The 24,779-nt window shown below is 47.3% G+C and overlaps 12 protein-coding genes across 12 annotated transcripts, besides 6 other annotated features; all 12 read right to left on the bottom strand.

Moving 5' to 3' along the window:
• Positions 1 to 24,779: part of a sequence feature (sequence corresponds to BAC RPCI93-27M11) that runs on past both edges of the window.
• Tb927.7.1380 (hypothetical protein, conserved) lies at positions 363 to 818 on the bottom strand (the record flags this gene model as incomplete). The annotated part of the gene is made up of 1 exon (XM_840669.1): positions 363 to 818. One exon carries the CDS (start codon positions 816 to 818, stop codon positions 363 to 365), a length of 456 nt encoding a protein of 151 aa, XP_845762.1.
• On the bottom strand, positions 1,095 to 2,912 carry Tb927.7.1370 (spliced leader RNA PSE-promoter transcription factor, putative; the record flags this gene model as incomplete). Its single annotated transcript, XM_840668.1, has 1 exon — positions 1,095 to 2,912. One exon carries the CDS (start codon positions 2,910 to 2,912, stop codon positions 1,095 to 1,097), a length of 1,818 nt encoding a protein of 605 aa, XP_845761.1.
• Positions 5,493 to 5,685: a mobile genetic element.
• On the bottom strand, positions 6,370 to 7,470 carry Tb927.7.1360 (hypothetical protein, conserved; the record flags this gene model as incomplete). The annotated part of the gene is made up of 1 exon (XM_840667.1): positions 6,370 to 7,470. One exon carries the CDS (start codon positions 7,468 to 7,470, stop codon positions 6,370 to 6,372), a length of 1,101 nt encoding a protein of 366 aa, XP_845760.1.
• On the bottom strand, positions 7,876 to 8,928 carry Tb927.7.1350 (hypothetical protein, conserved; the record flags this gene model as incomplete). Its single annotated transcript, XM_840666.1, has 1 exon — positions 7,876 to 8,928. The coding sequence occupies one exon, from the start codon at positions 8,926 to 8,928 to the stop codon at positions 7,876 to 7,878; it is 1,053 nt and encodes a 350-aa protein (XP_845759.1).
• Tb927.7.1340 (10 kDa heat shock protein, putative) lies at positions 9,460 to 9,762 on the bottom strand (the record flags this gene model as incomplete). Its single annotated transcript, XM_840665.1, has 1 exon — positions 9,460 to 9,762. The coding sequence occupies one exon, from the start codon at positions 9,760 to 9,762 to the stop codon at positions 9,460 to 9,462; it is 303 nt and encodes a 100-aa protein (XP_845758.1).
• On the bottom strand, positions 10,114 to 11,181 carry Tb927.7.1330 (hypothetical protein, conserved; the record flags this gene model as incomplete). Its single annotated transcript, XM_840664.1, has 1 exon — positions 10,114 to 11,181. The coding sequence occupies one exon, from the start codon at positions 11,179 to 11,181 to the stop codon at positions 10,114 to 10,116; it is 1,068 nt and encodes a 355-aa protein (XP_845757.1).
• Positions 11,449 to 11,473: a sequence feature (AT_rich).
• Positions 11,657 to 11,959, bottom strand: Tb927.7.1320 (10 kDa heat shock protein, putative; the record flags this gene model as incomplete). The annotated part of the gene is made up of 1 exon (XM_840663.1): positions 11,657 to 11,959. One exon carries the CDS (start codon positions 11,957 to 11,959, stop codon positions 11,657 to 11,659), a length of 303 nt encoding a protein of 100 aa, XP_845756.1.
• On the bottom strand, positions 12,644 to 16,687 carry Tb927.7.1310 (hypothetical protein, conserved; the record flags this gene model as incomplete). Its single annotated transcript, XM_840662.1, has 1 exon — positions 12,644 to 16,687. The coding sequence occupies one exon, from the start codon at positions 16,685 to 16,687 to the stop codon at positions 12,644 to 12,646; it is 4,044 nt and encodes a 1,347-aa protein (XP_845755.1).
• Positions 17,541 to 18,674, bottom strand: Tb927.7.1300 (protein disulfide isomerase, putative; the record flags this gene model as incomplete). The annotated part of the gene is made up of 1 exon (XM_840661.1): positions 17,541 to 18,674. One exon carries the CDS (start codon positions 18,672 to 18,674, stop codon positions 17,541 to 17,543), a length of 1,134 nt encoding a protein of 377 aa, XP_845754.1.
• Positions 19,464 to 20,192, bottom strand: Tb927.7.1290 (hypothetical protein, conserved; the record flags this gene model as incomplete). Its single annotated transcript, XM_840660.1, has 1 exon — positions 19,464 to 20,192. One exon carries the CDS (start codon positions 20,190 to 20,192, stop codon positions 19,464 to 19,466), a length of 729 nt encoding a protein of 242 aa, XP_845753.1.
• Positions 20,644 to 20,690: a sequence feature (T-rich).
• Positions 20,882 to 20,904: a microsatellite.
• On the bottom strand, positions 20,963 to 21,664 carry Tb927.7.1280 (hypothetical protein, conserved; the record flags this gene model as incomplete). Its single annotated transcript, XM_840659.1, has 1 exon — positions 20,963 to 21,664. The coding sequence occupies one exon, from the start codon at positions 21,662 to 21,664 to the stop codon at positions 20,963 to 20,965; it is 702 nt and encodes a 233-aa protein (XP_845752.1).
• Positions 21,870 to 21,906: a microsatellite.
• Tb927.7.1270 (hypothetical protein, conserved) lies at positions 22,783 to 23,769 on the bottom strand (the record flags this gene model as incomplete). The annotated part of the gene is made up of 1 exon (XM_840658.1): positions 22,783 to 23,769. The coding sequence occupies one exon, from the start codon at positions 23,767 to 23,769 to the stop codon at positions 22,783 to 22,785; it is 987 nt and encodes a 328-aa protein (XP_845751.1).

The following is a 24,779-nucleotide window of genomic DNA, read 5'->3' as shown; positions in this document are numbered from 1 at the left end:
TTGCAAATTAGTCTACTTCTGGCTGCTGCTGCGAATGGTACCGGCTGCCTAACAAAGAAAGGTTTGGAAAGAGCACAAATGCGAGAAAGAATGGATAACTATAGACGAAAATCGTTGAAAATGGCCTTCAAAAAATACCTGTACACAGAGGGGTTCAATAAGGGAAAGGGCAAAGGGGTCCAGAGTAGAGAATCAGGATGCTGAGAGCTCGAGCACACAAATAAATTAATGAGAAATAGCGATGACCAACAAAACGTCACAAATAGACCCCGCATGGCGACTTCAAGACAATCAGGGAAATAAAAGGAAATGTAGAAAAGAGAATATGGCCTCTGACACGTAAACGACTGGAAGTAGATACTTCACCTAAAGCATAGTTGAGTTTGTGTTAGTAGCTCTTGATATGCCTCGCACGAACGTATTTGATCGAGAAGTGTTAGTAGGCCACCTACAAAATGTCCTTGGGACCGGCTACCGATGAGAGTCAGCATACAGCACCCATCGAGCGTCTGCACAACGACATCATCGTGATACTGAAAGCTTACATAGAGTGGCACACCCAGGTTCAGTTGGTCTAAATTCTGAAAGCATCGAGCACCACTAAGGGCGACGTTGCTTTCCATTATCGACTCTGCTACGCCGTACGTATCTTCAGATGACGAAACAACAGCGTCTCCTCCATGTTCCAAACCCATGAGACACGCAACAGTCGTATCACCCCGAGTATCTGATACAATCACCTGTGTGAGAAGCCTCATCTGGATGAGCTGGTTGAAATACTGCTCAATGGCGGTGCCCGGGACATCCATCGTACTCATTTCCCTCCGGCTCGCACACTTAACTCCCCCTTAAACAGTTACGTGACGTTGTCGAGCCACTGTATACCAAGTATACTTTTTCCTAGAAAAAAACAAGTGGCGGAAGGTACATAAGAATTTGAATTACTGAAAATTCACTTAATAACAAGAAGGAAGTGTTCTGTATGATCGACCAGTAGCAAGTCAATAATTTCAAACTTAAATATTAAACTAAACCGATATCCGCAAAACAACACGTAGGTTTTTTTAAACTTCAATGTTTGTGGAAAAGAGGTGTCAAAAAATAACTTCTTCCTCCGTAGCCTCTTTGACGCGGACCTCCGTCAACTCAGGTGGAGTGGCACTGAAGGCCTCGGTGACAGCGTCCTCTTCTTTTTCACGGGAGTTCGCATTGCTCACGTCTTTAAGATAATAATTAAGAAGTGTGTGCTGGGCCGCTTCGTTTACTGCTTCCATCAGGGTTTCGCCTTTTCCTTGGCCAATACAACGCTTTCCTGCGTAAAGCCGGCAAACCGTATATTCAACCTGCCTAAACTGCTGGAAATTGTAAAGCGTAGCGTAAGAATTGGTTTCGTGTACCTCAGTGACCCTTCGGATCACCTGGTCGACATCTATAGGAGATGACGACAATGTTTCTGACACATTCGGATCGTAGCGGAGAATGATTTGAGCCTCTTTCAGAGCATTTTGTGGGCGCATACAGTTGATCACCATAGGGGGCGCCTCTTTGTTGTGACGAGTTACCCGGTAATCGTCGAAGATGTCATCCCTAAGACTTTGCACCGCATGGGCACCACCACTGGACGAAAACTGCTCTTTCCGGTTGTCGCTCCGAGCATTAAGCGGATGAACGACACGGCTCATAACTCCTAACTCGTCATCAGTGAATTGTTCGAGGGCGGCAAGCTCATTTTCAATGTCAGTAGAAAGAGACTCTAATTGTTGTATTTTCTCTTTTTCCGTTGTGGCATCACATTCAATTCTTGCTTTTGACAGCATATCAACCATCCTATGCGCCTTCTTAAGTGTCTGGTTGGTGCTTACAAACGAGGATATTTGACCACAGAACAGATTTTCAATCAGTGGCACTACACGGACATTGTCACCTGATTTTTCTGCCAGATCCACAAAGGCAACGAACGCGTACACAGACTCCCTTATCCACTCCATTCGGGGGAGTAAATCACCTTGACGTACAGGGAACTGTTTCAATCGCTTAGATGAAGACCTGAGAACGCCCCTCCAATACCATCGTCTTTGTTGTGTCACTCCTTTCTCCACACGTTGGAGGTGAGCAGCAGCCTTATGTCGTGCGGTATTGAACCTCTCAGTGAGGACATTGAGTTCACGCCACATGTTTATCTCCCCATTAATTCCACAAACGTCAGCGAATCCCAGACGGAACGCGGCTCTTCCACATGCCAAAAGACTACAACACTCATGTATGATTTCCTGCAAGTGCTTTGACCGCAGCCGTGGATATTGTTGTTGTACGGTGTTAGCAATTATACTTTCAAGGAGGGCCTTTCCCCTCAAGGCCAAAATCCCATGAACGGGGGAATCAAGTGGAGTAGCATTTAGTAGACTCCACAGTGAGTCTATCTCCCTCGTTTCGATATTGCCCTCAGCATGACGTGATTTATCTGCGTTTCTTGATAAATCCCTCGCTTCTGACAAGCCAATGTCGTAAAAAGATGGGTTCGCGGACGTATTTTTGACTCTTTCCCCGGTCCCTAATTCCGTCTCAGCGCGCTTGATTAATTCACGTACTTTACGGAGATAATTTGGTGTGGACGACTTTGACTCGAAGAACCCCTCCTTTTCACACACCTCAACCATAATCCGAAAAGCATCACCCACGCTGCGTTCAGACGGAACGAAAGAAAGTGCAATTACACCGCGGCGCTCCGCCCTCCTTCTCAATCGAATACCCTCTTGATATTTCGCGTACATGGGATTATTCGCTCGACTAATGCTATGCACATCAGAAGGATTTACCGGCAGCACAAGTCTTCTCGGCCGAAATCGGGGGCGATATTTCGAAAGTCCGCCGCTACTACTATTCGCTAAAAAAAAATTAGCACTACTTCTCATCTTATCCTATGTAGATATGAAACACATGATTGAGAATAAAGTGGATAGATGTCACCAAAGTTCAAGAAATATAATAAAAAGCAGCTCACATCAATTTCATGGGACGGTTTCCACGTGAAAATCTTTCCTATCATCCCTCAAAATCAAGTTTACTCGTTTAGGTTCTGCTCACCCACACGTCTCCTGCCGCTTGCAAGATACAGGACGCTGACGTGAGTTCATCCCACTTGCAGAACCGAAGTGGCACACCCTGAAAATCGGTAACAAATAACAGCGGGAAATATATTCGATCCCGCTTACGGAGCGCTCGCTGTTACGTAGAAGAATGACCACAACCCTGTATTATCATGAAGCAACTAGCAAGGGGCGGGAAAACAGCTACTAGCTTACGATGGAACAGACGCAACAAAATCTACCCTTGTTGACAACTACCAGTTCTAAGCAGCAGAGCAGAGTGGAAGCACAAGCACACACAAAGGTAATCCGCATACGCGCACCATCCGTACCCCCTGAGCGCGAACCTGAAACAACCATACCTTTCAGACATTATCCAATGACCCCGCAGAAGCCCCTCAACACCAACAAACGCCCCATCCCCAATAGACGCCAGGAATGCCCCTAGGGGAGAGGGAACCGTGGCACATAGAAGAACTAACCCAGGGATACCGCAGCCGACACGGACGATAAGGAGAACACCCCCGCGGCCACAACATATGCACATACGTATATATACGAGGACCCCCCACCCAACCCATGCGATGGTACCGCTCAGTCCATCGTTGCGCAGGGATCCGGTTCGCCGCAGGGAAAGGAGATCAAAGCCAGGTGGCTCGCGCATTCTACCCTTCGAACATCAGGCAGCACGGAAGTTTTGGCAGCTGACGGAGCTCGGTCGCCTGGCGGTGTCATGGGACTTCTAGCGCGACAAAGCAGCTTCACCCCGTGGAACACGTAGGGGCGCCTCGCCGGACACCACAAAATTGATGCTTAAGCCAAAGGGGAATGCCGTACGGGACCTAAACCCACTTTTACGCGGAAGGGACTGAATCGATCTTGGCTTCTCCCAGCTGCGCGAACATGTCGTGATCGGGCGACCTCCCGAATGCCGGATCGGCTGGTGCATCGTGAAACGGGAAAACAAACTCACACCCCAGAGAGATCGAGCACACACACACGTATGAAAAAACCGACGCATTGGAACGGTGCGTCCCTCCAAGAGCGGCATCATGCAAAATAATCATTTGGAGCAAGATAGGCGTGGCCAGGCGTCTAAAGATAAATGGAGTTGCGGATAGTGCGGCCGCTACACCACTGTTTAAAAATGGCGAATAGCCCCCCCCCCCCCAACCTCTACTCATTTCTCCCGGAAACTCCGACGCAACCCCTGGAACGTTGTAGCGACTGAGCGAGGATCAAGACTCAGTAGCCGTTGGGGCCGACGTAAGACAACATTACGTTGGTTGAGACACCCGCATTCCAGAAGAGAAGGGTGATGACGCTGATATTGGATTGATAGATGGAAAAGAGTTTAACAGTTACCAACAATGAAGTTCCAACTTGATATACATCATTCAGAGGCGCACTGCTTTCAAAAGAAGTTACCAGTTCTACGCACAGCGATGTAACATCTTGGAAAATGATACGAAACTTTAGAAGATATTGTAGTTGGATATTGCTCAATGTAGCATTATAAAGGGATATGAAAAGAATTGTGGAATGTCCGAATTCACCAAAACATTGCGCACCTGAGCTCCGCAAATAGGTAAAGATACGTGTCGATGGCAGTCGAAAACACCAACGATGCCATTACATCTGTAGTGGGTTAGATGGCGCCAAAAACAATCCAAAGGGAAAACGTCGCGGAATCACCGTCAAAATCTTGACAACAGAACGGCTGGCACCCGCAGACAAAACGAATTGGTTTTGCAGTCCGACGGACAGGACGACCTTCACAGATCTGAGGAAGGCATTACCGACGAAAATAGTTTCTAGGAGCGTAAATAGAGGTGATACCCCCGAGCCATCTGTCACGGAGAATAGCTGAGCATTACCGAAATCAGCATCCATGAAGGGTCCGCCATCCACCATTGCTTAGGCGTAAAAGAGAGTTGCCCACGTGCGAAATGGCGGCGGCCGCAGACGCCATCGGATACGTACGCAAAAAGCGTCGGGAAAAAATGGGTTGAGGATACCAGCGACGAGCGTTCCCATAGTCAAAGGCTCCCTATTTGAAGCGTCTGCACGCGCCATGTTAATAGAAGCGAGAGGAAAGTTATTCAGCGGGAACGGCGGTGGGTGCGTGTGTGTGGGGGGGGGAGGTGATAGATATTACAAGGAGCCGGAGGAAACAGAAGGGGTTGGAGCAGGCTTGAGGAGGCGTTTCTTCAGTAGGGAGGCGAAATACGTAGCCGTAATGGACCGCAAGGGGCGACAGCTGATGGAGCGGAAGCGAGATATATCGTCCCTCAGTCCCAGCTATAATTTGGACGGCGGCAGCGTTGGATAACGCTTTTCCCGTGGACTTCAAAGATTGATACGACGCCCCGTCACTGGTAAGCGAGGCCGACCCCTTCATGGCATTTTTTTTTTCCCAGGGACCGACAAATGAAAAACGGTGTCCCAGCAAGACGCTGCTGATCCCTGTGCTGTATGATGCCTTAGCCGGAGCACAGCAGTGTTCCCCATGAAAGGAACTCTGCTGGCTCTTGGCTTCCCCCGATGATACGGGGAACTGGACCCTGGCACCACGTTGAGGTGGCCGGCATCGCCAGGGCCTTCATGGCATATTTTCCTACAGGAAACGACAGACTTCTCGGCCCAACTGACTGAGTGGGAATAACGACTAGGAGCCACCTTGAGCGAACACGCCGATGCACCACTAACTGCGCACTGGAGGAGAAGGGTCGGTGAGGGAAACAAGGCGGCAGCGGTTTAATGTTTCGATTCTTCCCCAGTTGAAGGGATGCGTGGCACGGGTGCTCAAAGGTCTGCCATGTGGAATGCTGAATATAATGGAGTAGGGTGCATAAAGCTGGACACTGTCCTTCTAAGCTCCTATTATCACCATTCTCTACCATCGGTTGGCAAAAAAAAAAAAGGAATAAACCATGCCGACTGCTTCGTAAGGAGTCATATACGTGTTGCGGCGGAGGGGTCACGGCACCGCAACTCCCACATCCGAGCTACACCTTTTTCTTCCCGTTTCTTACCTCCCCTTCACTGCAGAAAAAAAAAAGAAATAAGAGAGTATTCGGAGAGAGGAGAATCGGGAAAGCGAAGTCTAGCACAACAGTAGATGGGTAAGGAAACCCTACGTGCTTGCACGCCGTAGGGCGGGAAGAACAGTATGACAGACACAATACAAGAGGAAGTCGACACATGCAGCCGCGCGTTTCCTGGGAAAGCAGATGGAAAGAGCGGAAAAGGTTGCCACTCAATAGTACAGCGAGGCTGTTTTCTACATGCCGCCATCCTCTTGGTCTTTTGTTGTTGTGGCATCCTCCTTCAGCTGTTGCCTTGCCCTCTCCTGTGCTTGTCTGCATCTCTTTTCTGCTGCCAGCTTGGCTTTCTCCAACCTCGGAAGCTCACGCTTATGAGCCGCTAGTGCTGCACGCCACGTCGCAGTCTCCTTGTCAAGTCTGAGTCGAATCTCACTGGCCTCTTTCTTTTCACTTTCTAATTGAGCTATTCTCGCCTCCGCCTCCTCACGCTGCTCCTTAGCCATCCTTTCCGCATCCTCAACGGATTGTCCCTCTGACAAGGAGCCAAATTGTGAGTTGTACGACTCCAACTGCTTTTCCAGAGAGGCTTTTCGCTGCTCTGATGCCTGCCGCTCGCGGCGCACAAGGGCTATCTTAGCCTCCAGCGTTTCCACCTCCCTCGTCACCTCACGGTAGGAACGTATCAGAGATTCCACATAGGTTTCGCGTTCCTTGCAGGTGTCAGCGTATGTTGCGCGAGCCTCGTCGAACTCTTTCCTCATCTTGGCCACTTCATCAGTAAGGCGCTTGTTCTCCTCTACTAATTCCATCGCCTGCCGCTTGCGATCGTCATACTTCTCCCGCACGTCCCGGACGCTGGTTTCCACATCTTTCTTGAGGGTGAGCCGGCGGCTTTCCATCCTTCTGGTAGCTTCCTCTGTGAGTGTGCTTCGTCGTTTCATCTCCGCTTGGAGGTTTTTGCACATATGCTCCTCTTCTGCCTTTGCCTCAGTCTCCCGCCGGATATCCCCCTTCAGCTCTCCCGCCAATTTGGTGGCTGCTGAAATCTTCTTTTTTATCGCCGCCGCTTCCGATTCCTTTTTCTTCACCCGCTGTATTTCTGCTTGAAGAAGTCCTTGCACGTACACCTCGCCTTTCTCTGCAAGTAACGCCGTTACGACAGCGCGCGCCTGTGTCTCGAGTTGCTTCCGGTCTTCCATGTGCCGGAGTGAGACAAAAGGATCGCTGTCATCGTGGTTTTTGGTTCCCCTCGTGACATTCCCGGCTTCAGATCCTGCGCTCTGGTCCCCCTCTGGGACAACGTGCTGCGGTGCCTCCGCGCCCAACTGCTCAGGCATTAAGCGAGAAGGGGCGGGTGGTCCTATCGGGAAAAATAACGTTAAATAGGCTAAACTGGTATCGCTCGCCCGTCTACCGTGGGAGAAAAAGGGGGACCCGCAAAGGATAAATGGGTGTGTGTGGGGGGGGGGGGGGGGCGCAGGAATGACAAGACAAAGTGTTTTGGACACCACCACGCAAGAGCGGAAGCTGGTCCGCCCCCGCACGTGAAAATTGAATCGGTTGCTCTGTGGCACTACGTCACTTATCCGTACAACGAGACGAAGGGCATTCCTCACCTCTCCCCTCCTTCAATACGGCCATCCAAGCTGCCCGTGATCACCTTGTTTTCTTCCCAGTGCCGCAAAGGCGCTTTGCATCGGTATTACGCTCTCGTTCCTCTTTGTATGGTGCTACGGGCGCCCCTATAAGATGACAGACTCCGACGCACCCCTGCTTGCGTTAACGGCGCGCCCGTAGTACCAGACAACCACCCAACTAATAAGACCCTTAATAAGAAACATCAGGCAGATGTAAAACATGAAGCCCATGAAAAACTCCCAGGAGCGAAAGTACGTTATACAAAACCACGCATCCAAGTACGTGATGAGGCGCCGCGTGTACCCTGCTTGACCACGGCGCAGTGCTTCCGCCACCAAGTGATAGGTCTCCCACCGTAGCTGAATTTGGGGTTGGCGAGAGCGCATCTCATAGTAGCAGTTGTAAACCACCCGCCAGTCAAATGGCGTCATATTCAGGTAGACGCGCATAAGGGACTCGTATGTTGCTGCCGTCAGGTGTTTGCCGTGACGCTCCCGTGACATGCGGTCAAACACCTCAATAGCATTTTTCCATTTGGGCGGATTTTCCATTGCGAGCGACCCAATATACATTTCGTAGTTCCGTGTGTTGGGTGACTGGCCACGCTTGACCATCTCCTCAAAAAGTTTCTGGCACGCCTCCGGCATATCCCGCTCGATGCACATGTGCATAAGCGTGGCATATGTGTTTGCTGTTGGATTCATACGATTCTGAATCATCTTCCGATAAATCTCCATACTTGCCTGCAGTTGGCCTCCATCCATCAGCTTAGAGAGGGCCACTTCGTTAGTTTTCGTATCCAATCGAAGCCCACCAGCTTGAGCTCCACGAAGAGCCGCAAGGACTAATGTGTGATCCTTTGGTTCCAATTTCTGGAGGTAACGCCGCAATTTCAAGTTGCTAACCGTACGGGCAAGGACGGAGCAGCGAAACGTTTCCTCCACCTCCTGCGGTGTTGTTGCTGCCACACGTGGGTTTCCCAACATGCCCTCGCCCAGCACACCACCGTTCCTCCACAGCGTTGGTGATGAAACGCCTGCCAACGGTGGTCCTTGCGCGGATGGTAGACTCTCATCGTTGCCCGCACTTGTGTACCAACGGCGTATGTTGCGCATCAGCAACAGGTTTTTAGCGTTGCGGCAACGATAGCGAAACATCTCCACCGCGGGCACATGCAACAAACGAGTCAAGAGAAGTCACAGCAACGCCGTTGCAGAACTGCACTAGGGCCTCCTGTGCAACACTGAAAATACCGAACGTGCTTTTACCTACCACAAATGTGTAATTATGGGAACGTATCCCACACTAGTTGACCGCCCGTGGGACAACCTTTGCCACTGTGCATCCCAATGCGAGGCGTAATAGTGGCGAAACGGGATTGCCGGGGAAAGAATAATTTTTTTTTAAAAAGGGAAACGTAGTGACCAAAATTTAGGAAAAAGTGAACTGATACAACTGCCCCGGTGCCGGGGGCGTCAAGCGCGCGCAATGCGATGAATGTTAGTGTCCCAAAATCCGATGCATACCGATGGGCGAACACAGGAAGTGGAGAAAATCGTTTCACTTGTCCGAACAGTAATTAAAAATAACAATAGTGATAGTGATAATAAGAAAATAGATAATGGAAATAGCGGGTCTCGCATCCCATATGTGGGACGTGATGCACGTTAGCGGTTACTGTCCACCCTTCAATTCTGGATAACACCAAGCAACGAGTCTTCGTTGTAGAGGAACAGTTCCTCTCCTTCCAGCTTAATACTGCTTCCACCAAACTCAGGAAGTAGCACAGTGTCATTAACCTTCACACTCGGTGTCCAGTCCTTTGTTGCAGCCGCCACAGCGACAACGGTACCCTCGTTGACTTTACCAGCAACTTGCTCGGGGATGAGCACACCGGCCTTTGTTTGCTTGGCTGCCAGAGTGCGTCTCACCAGCACACGCGAGCCCAGAGGCTGCAGCGTCTTGAGTGCGGGAATGGAAACGCGGAGCATACCTGTGTTGCTTTAGTTGCTGAATGAAATCTGCTTAGTCGTAAGCGGAACTGCCTGTAATTAGCTTCTGGGTCACTGGTTACTTGTAAAGAAAGGAAAGCGAGAAATGTACATTAATTCGGGCATGCAAAGGTGGGGAAAGGCAGAGTGCAATTACGGTTTGGGTCCAGTTCGACCAACAGAGCACGTGGGTGTGAACTTCACAAAGTATATTTTCTTTCCAATTTTTGCCTTGTTTCCCCCCTGTGTTTCAACGATGTTTCATTTTAATAAACTTATCTCCCCTTAGCATGGGCGTCGAAGTCCTTAAACGGGGAACACATTTAAGGTGTTTCACCGGGGTATATCTCGTCAGCACCGCAAAAGCACCTTACCAACCGCGGAGACAAATGGATTGGTCTCAGCGGCCGGGATTCCCTGCACAATAAACCAAAGTTCAGTAAGGGATTTTTTTCTCGAATTTGTGGAAGACGCAATGACATTATCCATTGAGACATCATCTTGAAAGAATAACATTACTGCCATGGCGGCGTGGTCAGCAGGTACCTCCCGAACGTAGTCAATGCGTAGCCTTCGGATGAGCAAATCGCCATCCAGAGGGTGGACATCGGTATCTAACAAGCGCGGGAAAATGGTTGTGTTGTCACCCAAAGCAGCTCGAAAGGTGTTGATGACCATTGTGATGGTTACAACCTGGTTTACGTGCCTGTTAAAATCGAAATCGGTTTCTCTCAGGTGAAACTCACGGCGGTACCCAACTTTCAGCGGAGCCACGGCCGGGTGCGATGGAAGTGCACACGCAAATTCCTCGTGGGAGCGGACAGAAGCGAAACGGCACCGCTCGTTGAGCTGTGAGAAGTTAATACGCTCAACCCTGGGCAGCTCCGATGCCGCTGTGTTTTTTGCGATCAAAGAACGCATCATTTCGAGTCGCGGCGCGGGAATAGGCGTGGGTTTACGAGTCGTTCTTGACACGGTAACGCCTGTGAGCTTGAACGAACCCAGAAACTCCCTGCAATCCTCCTCATCCTTCTTGAAGCTAAAGAGTTTGCCACACAGGCCATTGCTGCTCACACCTACATGTGAGAGCCATAACTGTGCATAGAGAAAGAGAGACGCAGGAGTGCCCTCTCTTTTGAACTTCGGGGTTTCTTCGGCAAGCTCAACCTCCACACCCGCATAGAAAACAGTGATATCATCAAGTTCATTGCTCTCGCCTTTATTCTCTCCAATTTTGGGGCCCGAGCTCATCTTGAAAGGGTGACTGGAACACCAGCCGTGTTCCCTGGCGAAGCGAATGGCGAAGTTTGCAAGGCGATTCACAGCGGAGACATCAATATTATTGTGTTGTATTGGGACAAAAGGACTTATTGGAATATGAGAAACTATGGCAGCCCCATCTTCAGCGTCACAAAACATGCCCGCGTGATTCTTTCTTTTCCTCTTCTTTTGCTTTACGGACCCTTTGAGGTTTCCCGTGTACGAATGCGCGGTGCTATTTTAAATGTTACACACACAACTTAGCACACTCCACCCCCGTGGGAAGGAATAAAAAAGAATGGTAGTGAAAATATGTGCGACTGCAATTGTGGATGGCAGGGTTGCCTTCTTTTTTTTTAAAAAAAAAGCAACTACGGTGGTTCACACAAACTAAATCAAGGAAGGTGTCCGACAAATTCGATGATGTAATATTAAAATAAAAAAAATAAAAGTGTAAATAGAAATAGAAGTGTGGCATGCACTCCATTCCCCACTCCTCGCGCTATCACGGCTTCTCACCCTTTACGCAGCAATGAAACAGACCAGGCTGGAAGCGGAGCGTGTAGGACACGAGAGGGGAACAAAGTGCCACCAGAGAATGACGTGATGCACGTTAGCGGTTACTGTCCACCCTTCAATTCTGGATAACACCAAGCAACGAGTCTTCGTTGTAGAGGAACAGTTCCTCTCCTTCCAGCTTAATACTGCTTCCACCAAACTCAGGAAGTAGCACAGTGTCATTAACCTTCACACTCGGTGTCCAGTCCTTTGTTGCAGCCGCCACAGCGACAACGGTACCCTCGTTGACTTTACCAGCAACTTGCTCGGGGATGAGCACACCGGCCTTTGTTTGCTTGGCTGCCAGAGTGCGTCTCACCAGCACACGCGAGCCCAGAGGCTGCAGCGTCTTGAGTGCGGGAATGGAAACGCGGAGCATACCTGTGTTGCTTTAGTTGCTGAATGAAATCTGCTTAGTCGTAAGCGGAACTGCCTGTAATTAGCTGCTCTTTTTATAGCTTTTGTTGTTCGATTCAAATAAGCAGATTACTTCCCTTCCTTTATCTGGTGGCTGCCCTGCCCTTGAGAAAAAAAAACTTTACTTGTAGCGTATAGAACCTTGAACACAGTAAAAGGGAATGCGATAAGTGATAATAACAATAATAATACAAACATATGTACACATATATACCTTTCAAGAAGAAAAACAATATGCAATGCATAAAAATAACAAAATGCTAAAGACAGAAGTGACAATTTTGATCACCGCTGCTGCCATCAGGGAGCCTGATAAGAGGAGCTCAACCCCTATAAGTGCCACTTTCTTGTTAGTTTCCCTATTTGACCGAGCAAGTATAGACGGAAACAACAACAAAACGGAGGGGATTCTCCCGGGGGCAAGAGGAGAGGGAGTGAAAACGGAATGAAGAAGAGGGCGTGCAAATGATAAGCGAAAGGTGAAAAAGAGATGCCGAAGGACTCAGCAGTGATTGAAACATGTGTATGCATTACATATAATGATATATATATATATATATAGGAATGCTTATCCTTGGCTGCGCCCCTCAGTGGATTAAACAACAGCATCGGTTCTCATGTTGCACACCGTCACACGCTGCAGTAATCACTCCTGTCGACCCTCATTTTTTTCCACATGCTCCGTAATGTCTGGCAGGTACATGATCTGTGGCAGGTACTCTTTGCTTTCGTGGAGGAATTTGATGAGCTCGTACTGAACCCTCCGTGCAAAGTCTTTTTGCATCTCCGTCAGTTTTTCTAGATATATCGCACGGTTTTTAGCGCTAATACGTGGTGTCACTTCCATTCTCTGGAGTGCACTCTGCTTCATTTTCATCACATCCTCATGCTCTTGCATCTTCTTACGGAGGTTTTCGTAGAACTCCACGAACCGATCGTAAAAGACAACCTGCAACCTTGGTGACCGAAGATATTCCATGAGATTTAGAGTGCTTTCTTGAGCAACAATATCTATTTTGTTGCTTGCGGTGCTCTTACTCCCGCTCATACTGCTGTTGGAGCCGCAATCATCGCTTTCCAGCAAGTCCGTGCGGGCTTCATTATAGCGAAAGATGAGGTTCAACAAGGAGTGAGGCAAACCAATCAGGCACATATAGTTGTGCGTCTCAGGACTGCCATTACCAAAGTACACCACAGCATCAATGAGTCGCGTGTGTTTGTTCAAGTAAATTACAAGAAGGTCCTGCTCCACGTCTTTATATATTGAGCCCCTGTCGGCAGGTGTTGCCACTTGATAAGAGGCTGTTATGTCATCTACATAAGGTTTGTTGTCTTCTATACAGGAATAGTACAATCGCGTGCACTGCGCGGGGTCAAAAAATATGCGCATAGTACTGAAGAAAACGTACTTCCCAGGAAGACGAATTCGGCTCGCAACGGGCGTGGTATACACTGGGAGTTTCTGCTGTTGCTTAAGTTGGTTTTGCTTTGCAATCTCATGGGCATCCTTTTCCGCCGACAGAGAATTAAGGTCGACACCATAATTTGCGTTGCGACTACCGTTCTCATCGAGGACTTTACTGTACAGTTCATTATGCGCTGCAAGCAATTCGTTCTCCTTATCTGTGCACGACTGAAGGTTTGGCGTAGCAAACTCCTCGAACCCAAGCGTACCAAGTATAACCTCCGCCAAGTTTGTTCCCACGTCCCTCGCGTTGAATTCATCGAAACTGGTCGTCGTGCCGTACCGCCGTGTGAACATTGCAACAGGCCCTGTTGCGTATACGCACGGGTTCGTCGTGAGGTAGTTGGACTCAACCGTGACGCGACCGTCGAACACAATCGAGCGCCTGTTCAGTGTGGAAAGTACATTACTGTCAATATCCTTATCCTCACAGCAGACGATAAGGCTGCAGTTGATCTCAACAGAACTTCGGGCATTGGAATCGGTCCCAGGACCAGCCGGAGCGGCTAATGCGGGCACGGGTGAAAGAACGACGGTTGTTAATGTGGTACCATCATCATCGTATTCTGTGCGACTGATCTTGTACCCATGCATCGTATTCGCCCCCAATGCACTCCACATTCTCACAACACATTCAAAGGCGTCCTTGTCAACGAATGGATTTGTTACATCCGGACTCACCAACACCATACGTTGCGGTGAGAAACCGAGGTTGATGATGGATGTGGCAATAGCAAAGGCGTCTAGACCGGAGCCGTACACCACAATGTTGCTGACATTTTCTGGGTTACGGTCCAATTCATACAGGGTCCGCTGCAACCTTTCTACAGAAGCCGAACCAGAGATCGGCAGAACACCAGGAGGTGTGCTCGTCCGTGACAACTGCTGCCGCTGCTGCACTGGTTGTTGAAGGCTACTTATGGAAAGAGGCACGCCAAATTGCCTACCCGTTGTGAGAATAACATAGTCATACGGCTCATAAGTGCTGTCGTCAACGACAACATAACGCTGGGCAGTTTCAATATCGACCATAGAGCCGTGGATAACGCGAATAGGGTTCCCCACTGTGAGTCCCATATGTTCTCGTTCAAGTAGTTCCATCCGATCGGTGCTCCAGAGGTTCTGCTGTTGGTTAGGATGCTCCGGCATGCCATCAGTAGAGATAAGCACCAGGTTAGTGAAACAAATGTACGGCACGGTAAGAAGACGATAAAGAAACGTCAGACCAGTGGAGCCGGCGCCCACGACAATAATGCGTGTATGTACCAGTTTTTTGCGGTCCCCAAGAGTTCTACGCGTGGCGGCAAAAAGGCAACCAAGGGGTGAGACATCCTTACTTGGTATCCTTTCTGGGCTTCTTGGTGTGAATACCGGTTCGCTTGCCGGAGGGCGAGGTTTCTCCACCACTCGTCGAGGTTGGATGCGCAGTAACTGATGCAACAAGGTGGTGAAGGGTGAACTGGCATTATCTTCTAGCAATAATGCCAACTCACAGTCTGTGTGTCGCAACAATTCCCTCATCAAGAAGGAAATACGACTACGATACACAGGCCTCACGTAGAAACTGCGAACGAGCAAACCTCTCACCTCGTTCCTGAAGAACTTTCGCCGTCCCTCCTCAGAACTGAGCGTTACGTCTGTTTCGCTGTAGTCCCGAGGGGCCTTCGAGTAGTAGTTTACTAGCTTGTCGAGGTCATAGTTTGCACGTAAACTATACATTTCATTAACTGAAATTTTCCGCGCGGAGGCAACGCCAACGACAATAGGTAACTGTTTCTCACTCCCTACATTCTCTGTGTACGTGACAAAGGAAAAGACAAAGCTGTTGATGTTCGACTCTTCGACATCCTCAGGGGTTTCCCTACCGCTCCGCAGGCGTTGTATATCCTCCCTCAACAAAGTGATTTGATGTTGAGAAAATTCCATGTGTGGCTCATCCAAGAAGACATTGATGGATGTTATGTCTTTTTCACTGCGCACAGGTGTAGCGACCACTGGATCCGCCGCGTACCTGCAGTTGATCCAGAGGCCATCGGGCGGCGGTATCAGATAACCTTCAGAGTTCCTGGGGTAATATTTGCGAAGTGGGATATGATCAAAGTCCCCAAGGAACGGCGGCTTTTCGGTGTCGTACGGCAGAGTAATAATAACGTACTCAACGAACGGAAACTCCTTGTATATGACCGGCAAGAAACTCTTAGCCCGCAGCGCGTACGCCGGGTCAATGTAGAAAAACTTAATCCTCACCATATTGGAAGTGACCGCACCTTTCGAGGCGTTGCGTTGCCCTCGCATAGGGCGAAGCTTTCCGTACAACTCGGTGTAGTACTGTCGTGATATCATTTGCTGATCCTCGATGGAGGCCTCAAGGCACATAATTCCGGCGACACGGTGCGTCACGGCGTCCTCGGCGACAATCACCTTGTTGTTGCTATTCTGGTCTTTTAACAGCTCGTCAAGATAAAACTCCTCCGGCAAAGATGTGATGAGGCCGTCACCACCGAGAATCCTAACCACAAAATCGTCATAGTCCTCTACGATACCAAGTCGCAAAAGCAACTGCGGCACAATACTGACGGATTTGATATGAAGTACGGTTCCGTTGAAGGATGAGGGTTGCAGAGGCCTGGGGCGGAAGCCGATGTTTTCAAACACGCGGTAAGTTTGCCCCATTGGGCAGGGAACCAACAGGTGCTCGATTGAAGGAAGGTTGTCTAACGCAATATGGAGAAAACGCTGAAGAAGCGCCTCCGAAGAATAGCCGAAAAGTAGCAGCTTTCTTTGTAAGTCTAAATCCTCTTTCGTCATATTTGTAGAGTCTGACATAAGGGCAGTAGATGTAGGAACGAGAACTGCCTTCACCCATAGGGTGTTGCACGGAAAGATTGATAGGGGCTTATCACAATCTCCGTCACTATCATCTAGTAGAACCTCCCAGCTGTCTCCAGGTATCAACGTTGTGTGCGGTGTGTCGTCAAGACAAATGAACCCGACAGGCTTGTCAATTACTGTAGATATCGCTGTAATAGATATCACGGATTGTTCAATGAGCGTCGTGAATTCTGACTCCGTTTTCCACGGGTACATTGCGGTGGGCGGGATACATTGCGCGACGCTCGCGATTTTTCTCAATTGGGCAATGCCGGCTGCGTCACTGGTGTAACTGCGCCGGAACCTTAGCGGAAGCTGAGTTTCGGACCCCACCGAAAAGCGTTTTGACTCCATGGCTGCCCACTGTGCTCACTCTTAAATATGTATTGAAGTTGTCTTCTATCCCACGGGTTCCTTCTTGACTGGTTGTTGATGAACTATCACTTTCTCTTATTTGATATCGCCACCTCTAAGCCTGGGGTTGCTCTGTCCCCCAGCGTGTGCGCGTGTGTATTTGCTTGCGTATGTGAAGGGGCTTCACGATTTGTCCACAAATACATATATATATATACGCCGCATCACGAGAAATGAGACGGAGTTGGTGAACAGAATTAAATAAAGGGAAAAGAAAGATACCGTTGGAGCCCGTACGCTTCTAGAAGGTTTATGTGGTGATGGATCGAACTTTCCATAGCTCCCCTCAAGTGGATAGTACTGATTGAGATATTTCAAGACACAGACACCACCACCAGACTTTTTTTTAAAAAAAATTACTCAGCTTCGTCACAAAAGCATCTTTACTTTCCCTTAACCCCCCTCTCTCTCTTTGCTTTGTTCTCGCGCCGTTTCCCCCTTTTAGTTTTATCTTTCCGTCACTCCATTTTCCTCCTCTAGCCTTTTTCCTTCATACACCTTTCTCTTTCCTCTTATGTACTTCTTTCCATGAAACCTTTATATTTTTTTTTCTCGGGTTGTTTTCATATGTTGTCTTGCAGGCCATTTAAAAAAAAAACAAAAAGGTGAAGAACGAAAAGGCTTTTTCAGTCCAGTTTGTGCGTGCACAATGAGACATCACATGCAGCGGTTAAAAATGTCCCCTGCAACGGTGAAAACACCCCAAACCAAGTGCCTCGCCACCTCATTGCTTGTAACATCGATCTTCGAATAATGCGCGTACTCGGCAGTTTGGCATCCGCAAAACATATATTTACTCACCTTTGATTGCCGAAAGAATGTTGAATCGGATCGTCAACGAATCCCTCTTCGGACCTGTCAGACTTCCCTTCAGAAGACGGCCGACACGCTCGTGTTCCTTGCTAATATACTCATGACCATTCTCAAGGACATTAGTAGCAATACGGATGTAGTGCATGGCACCCTCGCCTAGAGCTTTGGGGGAGACGGCTTGCTGAATCTGCGCGAGGAGGCGTTCCCTCTCCTCCTTGTTCTTGCTTGACTGTGCCATCTCCTTCATGAGGTTCGTGACGGTTTCATCGACACCAACAGTTTTGTCAAAATCACCGCTGCTGGTGCGTTTTTTCCCCGTTCTCTCATTGACGAACTTGATCATATCGTCCAAGGTTCGTCCCTCCTCATAGTTCACCGGGTTGCCCTTATTTCCTTTTGGAAAGAAAACGAGAGTGGGGTAGCCCTCCACCTTATAGCGCTTCGTCACCTCAGAGTTGCTCTTGTCATCAGCGTCGACATTAGCAATGATGAGGTCCTTTTCGTTTTGGTACACCTTCGCGAGACTCTCAAACGAGGGATGGAGGCGCTTGCAGTGTCCACACCAGGGGGCGTAAAATAAAACAAACGCATCTTTCCCTTCGTCCAGTGCCACTTTGTCAAAGTTGGATTGGTCCAGCGCCATCACGTACTTGTGTTCACGGGGAAGAAAAAGGTTCAAGCCCTTTATTTGGTTGTTAAGGTACGAAACAAACGCCTTCGCCTCGCGACCCTCGCTGTATTTCTCCGGCTTCTGCGAGCCAGCAGGAAAGAAGAGAATGGTTGGGTACCCATTCACCTCAAAGCGAGTTGCGAGGTCCTTTTGGGCTGTGGCATCCACTTTAGCAATGAGAACTTTATCCTTGGCCCCAGCGGCGGCGCGGCCGAGTTTGGCAAACTCCGGTACGAGGTTTTTGCAGTGTCCACACCATGGCGCGTAAAACTCCACCAGCGCTGCCACGTCCTTTCCCACACTACTGTCAAAGTTATTGCTGGTGAGGTCTACAACACCCTCCAGCGCCGCATCCGGTTCGTTAGCATGCGCTGCAGATGCAAAATAAGCAAAGATGCAAATGGCTTTCAACAGGCTGGTTTTGCGACATGAAAACGGGGTCATTTATGTTACCTCTTTTTGAGTTCCTCTACTTTTATTCCAAACAAAAAAAGTTGGTTTGTGTACCTCCGTTTCCTTCTTTCTTGAAAAGTTGACTCACTTATCTCACACTCTGCTGATTACAAGAATAGCCACAGCGGTGCCCTCGTTCGGAAGTTATAATTTATTACCTTGTGTTGTTTCCTCTGATGAGTATATATTACCTTATGGGTGGGGTTATATTTTCCTTGTTAAACGAGCCGAATTGCCATTATAATTGGAAATTAAAACAAAGAGGGATGCATGAATTGAAAGCGCAATTTGTCACAAATGAGGCGGCCCGTGTGCAGAATCCCGAAACAAAGAAACAACATACTCGAATATCAACTCTCCGCTTCCCACCTTAATTCACCGGCAGCGCTCACGTCCACCGTGTGAAAGTGCGTGTATGTGAATTAAGGGATGAGTGCATATGCTTGTCTGTGATCGAGAGGTACAGGTAAAGGTGAGGCGATACAAAGTTATGAGTTCTTCTATTTTATCCCCCAACCTCTGCCTTCTTCTTGCTTGTTTGCCCCCTTCCTTCCTTCCTTCCTATTTTAACGTTATCTGGGAGGAGGAGGAGGAAGACGGCAGCTGCATGGCAGCAGAGGGAAAATGTGGAAAAGAGTGTAAAAAGAAACCCCCTCAATGTTTCCATTCTTTCTTTTCGGTTCCCTTACCCACTACCCAACCACAAATTCCACTATCATAACTACCAACAACAATGGAAAATATGGAGCGAAAAAAAAAAACAGAAAAGATGTTTAACACTCACTTGTGCTTCCTCTCGTGTCCCGCCGCAGTGACCGCACGCCTTGCCGGTTGCTTAATCTCGTCAGCACCTCCACCAGAAAACTGCTTACGTAGGTTCTGGAACTCCCGCATGGACTCTCTTCGTTCCTCCTCTGGCACCAAATTCATCATCCCAATCAATGCCATAGAGACTAGCATCATCATGATCATTGGATTTGTCAGTAAACCCCACACAGTGTACTCTTCACGAGGCACAAAATAGTTGTGAATTCCAACAAAAGGAATGGTTGCTGGTGCCGATTCGTCTAAACCGGTTCCTTGTAATTGCTGGAGTATCGCCTCGTTTGCATAAGTTCGTATAAGTGGTCGTACTAACCCATGGGAAGTCTTCTGAGTTACATCAACGCGAATGGTTGGGTAGATGTGATCACTATATTCCGCATGGAGGTAGTAACTTCCGTAAGGGACACCATGTACAACAAAAGAACCATCCACTTGCGTCGGCACACGAAATGAGTGCTGAGCATTGCTTAGAATCACCTCCCCTCCCTGAACATGCCACAGCGGGTTGTGGAAGTCAGGATTATTGACAAGGGTTGGGTGCAGCTTCAAACGGCCATAATACGACACGTCATCACTGGTTGTTTGTACACTCCCTTGCCCGTCTTTAACATCCGCCGCATCTCCGACCCCAAGAAGCAACAGAGCCGTGCTAATAAAAGTGAGCATGCAACCACGTCCAAACATCAGTTCCCCTCGTAACAGAAAAAAAAAATACTATTTTCTACACCCGTGCTATCACCGCGCTGCCGTCAGGAGAGGCGAGAAGGGAGTATCTGATTATTTGCCCCTATTCCTACTTCTTAATCTTTTTTTAAAAAAAGATAACTACAGGAGGAAGGCGAAGTGAAAGTATAATAAATATTTATAACAGCTCGCTCAGAGAATAAAACAAAGTTTACGGAATCCGTATAATAAGTCCACCTGTGAATCCAAGTAATGAATCAACAACACCCATACGGCAGATGGCAATGCAACCACGTGTGCCCGCGTACAACAACATCATACAAACATATAAAAATGAAAAAAACGCTTAAATAATTAATAAAAAAGCACGTTAATGACGGTGACTGTTCGTTCGCACGTTCGAATGACAATCTGACAAACGCTAATGAGGTAAACTACAAAAAGGAGGCCGAAAAAAAATATAAACAGAAAAAAAAAAGCGACAACAACAAAAAAAAAGTCACCCATTCGATCTAATTACAGTACCTGCTGCTCGTCATAATGAACAAACGATGAGTGGACCAAAGAAAAACAAATAGGTGGTGCTCAACAAGAAGCAACAACAAAATGGACTCGACAGGAGTTAACAATACCACAACTTCACTCTACTTTCAACCCATAAGAGCTAACTCATTATCAATTAAAAGAACATATATATATATATATATATATAGTAACAACAAGCGAACAGAAAGAAACAATTAGAGCGGATAAGGTTCAGTATCAAAAAATCAAAAGAAAATCACCAGTATAGCCACAAGAAGAGACGATGCAAAAAATATAATCAAGACCGTCTTCTTAGCAGAATTAGAGCTCCTACTATCATCCACATCATCCACTGTATGCACCTCGACACTTGCGGTTGAGTATTCGGATGCCTTCACTGTTTGCTCACGTATGGGTATTCCAACTGGCATAAGAGCTTGAGACTCAACAACACCAACAGATGTGTCAGTAGTCGCTTCACAACTATTCATTGGCATATGCGACGACTGAGCTGATGGATGGATATGAGTTGTGTCCAAATCAACCCATGTATTTGGTGTCATTACGTTACTCTCAAGTGGATCCTGTATTTGCCCTTCACGGTTTGATAATATCTTTGATCGCAACTCGATGGCTTTCGCAACATCGCGCTCCCACGAGCGAGTTTTCTCCGTGCGTCTTTTCAATTCTTCCGCATCTACAGAAAAGAGTTCCGGCCGCTCAATCGTAGTGTCTAAAGCGACCCGCATCGTCTCAACTTCTCCACCCACAGAGTTGATGGCTTCAATTAATTCATCTGCATCAGACACTGTCGGATTTACGATCCTTCGGAAACGCTCAGATATCATGAGTAGATCGCCTAGCATTGCATCCACCTTTGGCTCCATATCTCGCCAGGGGTCGGCGTTTAGTCGTGGTGGTTGTTCAAGGTTCATACTTTCCATCATCTTTTGTTTGGTTTGCCTTTAGTAGTCGTTCAATTGGTTGTGGTTTCCGAAAAAATAATAAATATACACTTAAATGGATGCAGGCGCTCACTCAAAGAAGGAGCCAAACAGTAACAGTGGCAGTGCTAGTAATAGGGATATGTTCACAAAAAAAACTAATGGGAAGACTTTTAAAAAGGCACCAACCTAGAATAATAGAAAGGTGTATATATGTACGTATATATATAAATATATATAAATATCACGGGCACAATAAGAATAAGAATAATACTGCGAACCTTTCTGATTGGTATGACACTAATGTACTTGCGCTTGGTTTCGTAAGTACAGGACAAACAAACTTTCCCATGAGAGTGATAGGGAAGAAATAGCATGGAAAATGATTAGGAAAAAATATATGTACATTCGAGTATCCACAGAAACATGCGAAAGGAAGGAACCAGAATATTTTACACGCATATCACGTAACAGACAACCCAATGGGCAGGTATTTATAATGTTGATTGATGAGAAATGTGAAAATGATGATGAGGGGCTTACTGTGTGGAGAGGGAAATGCAAAAAAAAAAAACATCCCCACATAATTCCAACCAGCACACAAAGTGTTGTGTACAGCACGACACAGCAATGAAGGAAACTCAATAAGGTTAAAGGAACTGAAAGAAGCAAGTCGCACGGCCATTCGTACATTTTCCCTTTTCCCAATCCTCATCGCTGCAGATAAAGTGTAATGATGATACAGAAGAATGTCAAAACACATTCAAATGAATATTTTGAAAACGAACGAAAAAAAAAGGAGAGGACGTGTAAATCCAATGACGCACGTAACTGATTCTTGTTGTTTGGAGCAGAGAGTAAATACCTGATTGGGTTGCATGTATTGATGGATGAGTACCAATAATTGAAGGGGATGATAAGTATTCCTTCAGATCCCACTTGATGGTGAATGCATTTAAGCGCGTGGGGAAAGTTTTAGTCTGCATTTTAACATTCCACCCCATCCTTCACTTCTTCAGACATAAGCGTTCAAGTAATGAAACAAATAAACAGACGCAAGGCAACCCAATAGTAGCCGAAAGCTTCTTTATTTCGTGTCATTCATCTTGCAGTTTCAACAGTTATGATGTTCTCACACATGACGAAAATTTGGCGGCGAGGTGAGTATTGGTGCAGTTCGTAAAGCAAGATGCAGGAAGGGTATCACAACCATCAAAATCACAGAGGTCAAAATCACAGCGGTTAAATATCACAGCATGTTCCGCAGAATACCTTCCCACGCCTTCTGTGGCAGCCGAAGATACCGAAATACGCCTCGGTTTCTCATGAGGTATACGTAACGATATGTTCGCAAAACAAAAGGAGCATCCATCAAAACACACATCTCCTAAACATCGGAGTTCCTTCAGTACACACCCCTCAAAAGAGCAGTTCCTAAACACACAATTATGGAAGGCAGCAGCATAAAAGAGACTGCGCGAGAAATCCACGCGATTTGCCTGTACAGAAAGTAGTGACAAAGTGGAAAAATCACATCGACTCATGCATTTATCCTCAATGCACATATGTCGAATAGTACCATCAGAAATGATTGCTTTCAAGTCTGCACCGGCTAACAATAACTCAGCTGCAGCAGCACTGGAAGGAGATGAACTACTTCCCATCAACGCACACATGGCTGTTGAAAGCGCTGCAGAAATGGCTCGCTGATCTTCTCTTTGCTGACATAACTTCAGTTCTTGCACCGCTTGCGTAAGCGGCATCATCAGATCCGTTGATGAAGCAGAAACATTTCCCCTCGTATCTATTTGTGTTGGTGAACTAACGAGCACATCCATATACTTCTCTGTTGTGAGTGTCTCAGTATATAAATCCCCTTCCCCACTTTCTCCGTCAAGGTTAAGGCTGGTATCGGGTAGACATACTCCCAGAGCATTTGCCTCATCAGAAAAAAGCGCCTCAGACAAATGTACCAACGACTGTGCCTCACTCTCTGTAATGCGTACGGTTCTGCAAGATATCATAAGCCAACCATTTGTATTATGCATCAATGCTGCCGAATGTAAGCGCGCTACACGCATTAAACAACACTGCAAGCGGCGTTGCATTTCCTCCTCGAGTACCCTTCCCTTTTGTTGACACCAGTCGCAGAATCACGAAAACCGTACGTGGTGATGATGGTGGGCCGTACTTCTATTATGCACCTTCAGCAACACCTGTACCATAAAAGGTGCACAAAAGCAGAAATATTGTAGAATGCAACGTTACCACTTGCGTGTTTATTTGAACACACGTCTAATCATAAGACTACGGAAACACAAAAAGTTAATACAAATAAACGGAAAGAATAGAGAGAAAGAGAGAGAGAGGGGGGAGGGGACAGCAAGTGAAGGAACTATTAAAGTAAACCGCATATATATATATATACATACAAGGAGATATTTGAAATATTCATCACTTCTATTTATCCTCCTTCGAAATACACGCCTTCTCAAAAAAAAAAAAAGAGTAGTAAATAAAAATAAAAAACAAAGTGAGAGACGCAACGATTCCCACAAAGCATCTCTTTCAATTGCGCAAGGTGCTGCACTTTTGTCATTTATTTAAGTGGTCCATGTACTCGCCGCTGTTTTCCATTTATGTTACTCGATCGCCCTTCATTAAACCTGCTCCCGCGGCTAACATAATATTTTCCTGCATTTTATAGTTGTCGCCTTTCATCATTCTTAACTATCTTTTAATCAAATGCCTGTGTTCCCGCTTCAACAGTGAGTTTTCGTGTATACCCCATCTTTATCAAAGCAGTTGTCCTTAAGTCATTTTGCAACGTTGAAAAGGATTGGGGTTGCATTACGTGAGAGCCCAACATTCATTCCAAAACCTTCGCTCGCGCCTGTTCGACAGAGCTGAGGATGAATTTATGTCTTATTACGCTGAAGGATATCAAGGATTAACCCGAACATGTGAAACCAAGCTTCTTTCCCCCCCCCCCCATCCGAGAGAAATACGGATGTCATTTCCCTTACTTCAGATATCATTGAACTTTTCACATGTAACGTACCAGCACCAAATATTGGGCGACAAAATCGTTTGCGCATATGCTTCTGCGAAAGCTCTT

This window comes from Trypanosoma brucei, chromosome 7 (genome assembly GCF_000002445.2).
Source record: "Trypanosoma brucei brucei TREU927 chromosome 7, complete sequence".
NCBI lineage: Eukaryota > Euglenozoa > Kinetoplastea > Trypanosomatida > Trypanosomatidae > Trypanosoma > Trypanosoma brucei.
This window is presented reverse-complemented; position numbering and strand designations above follow the sequence as displayed.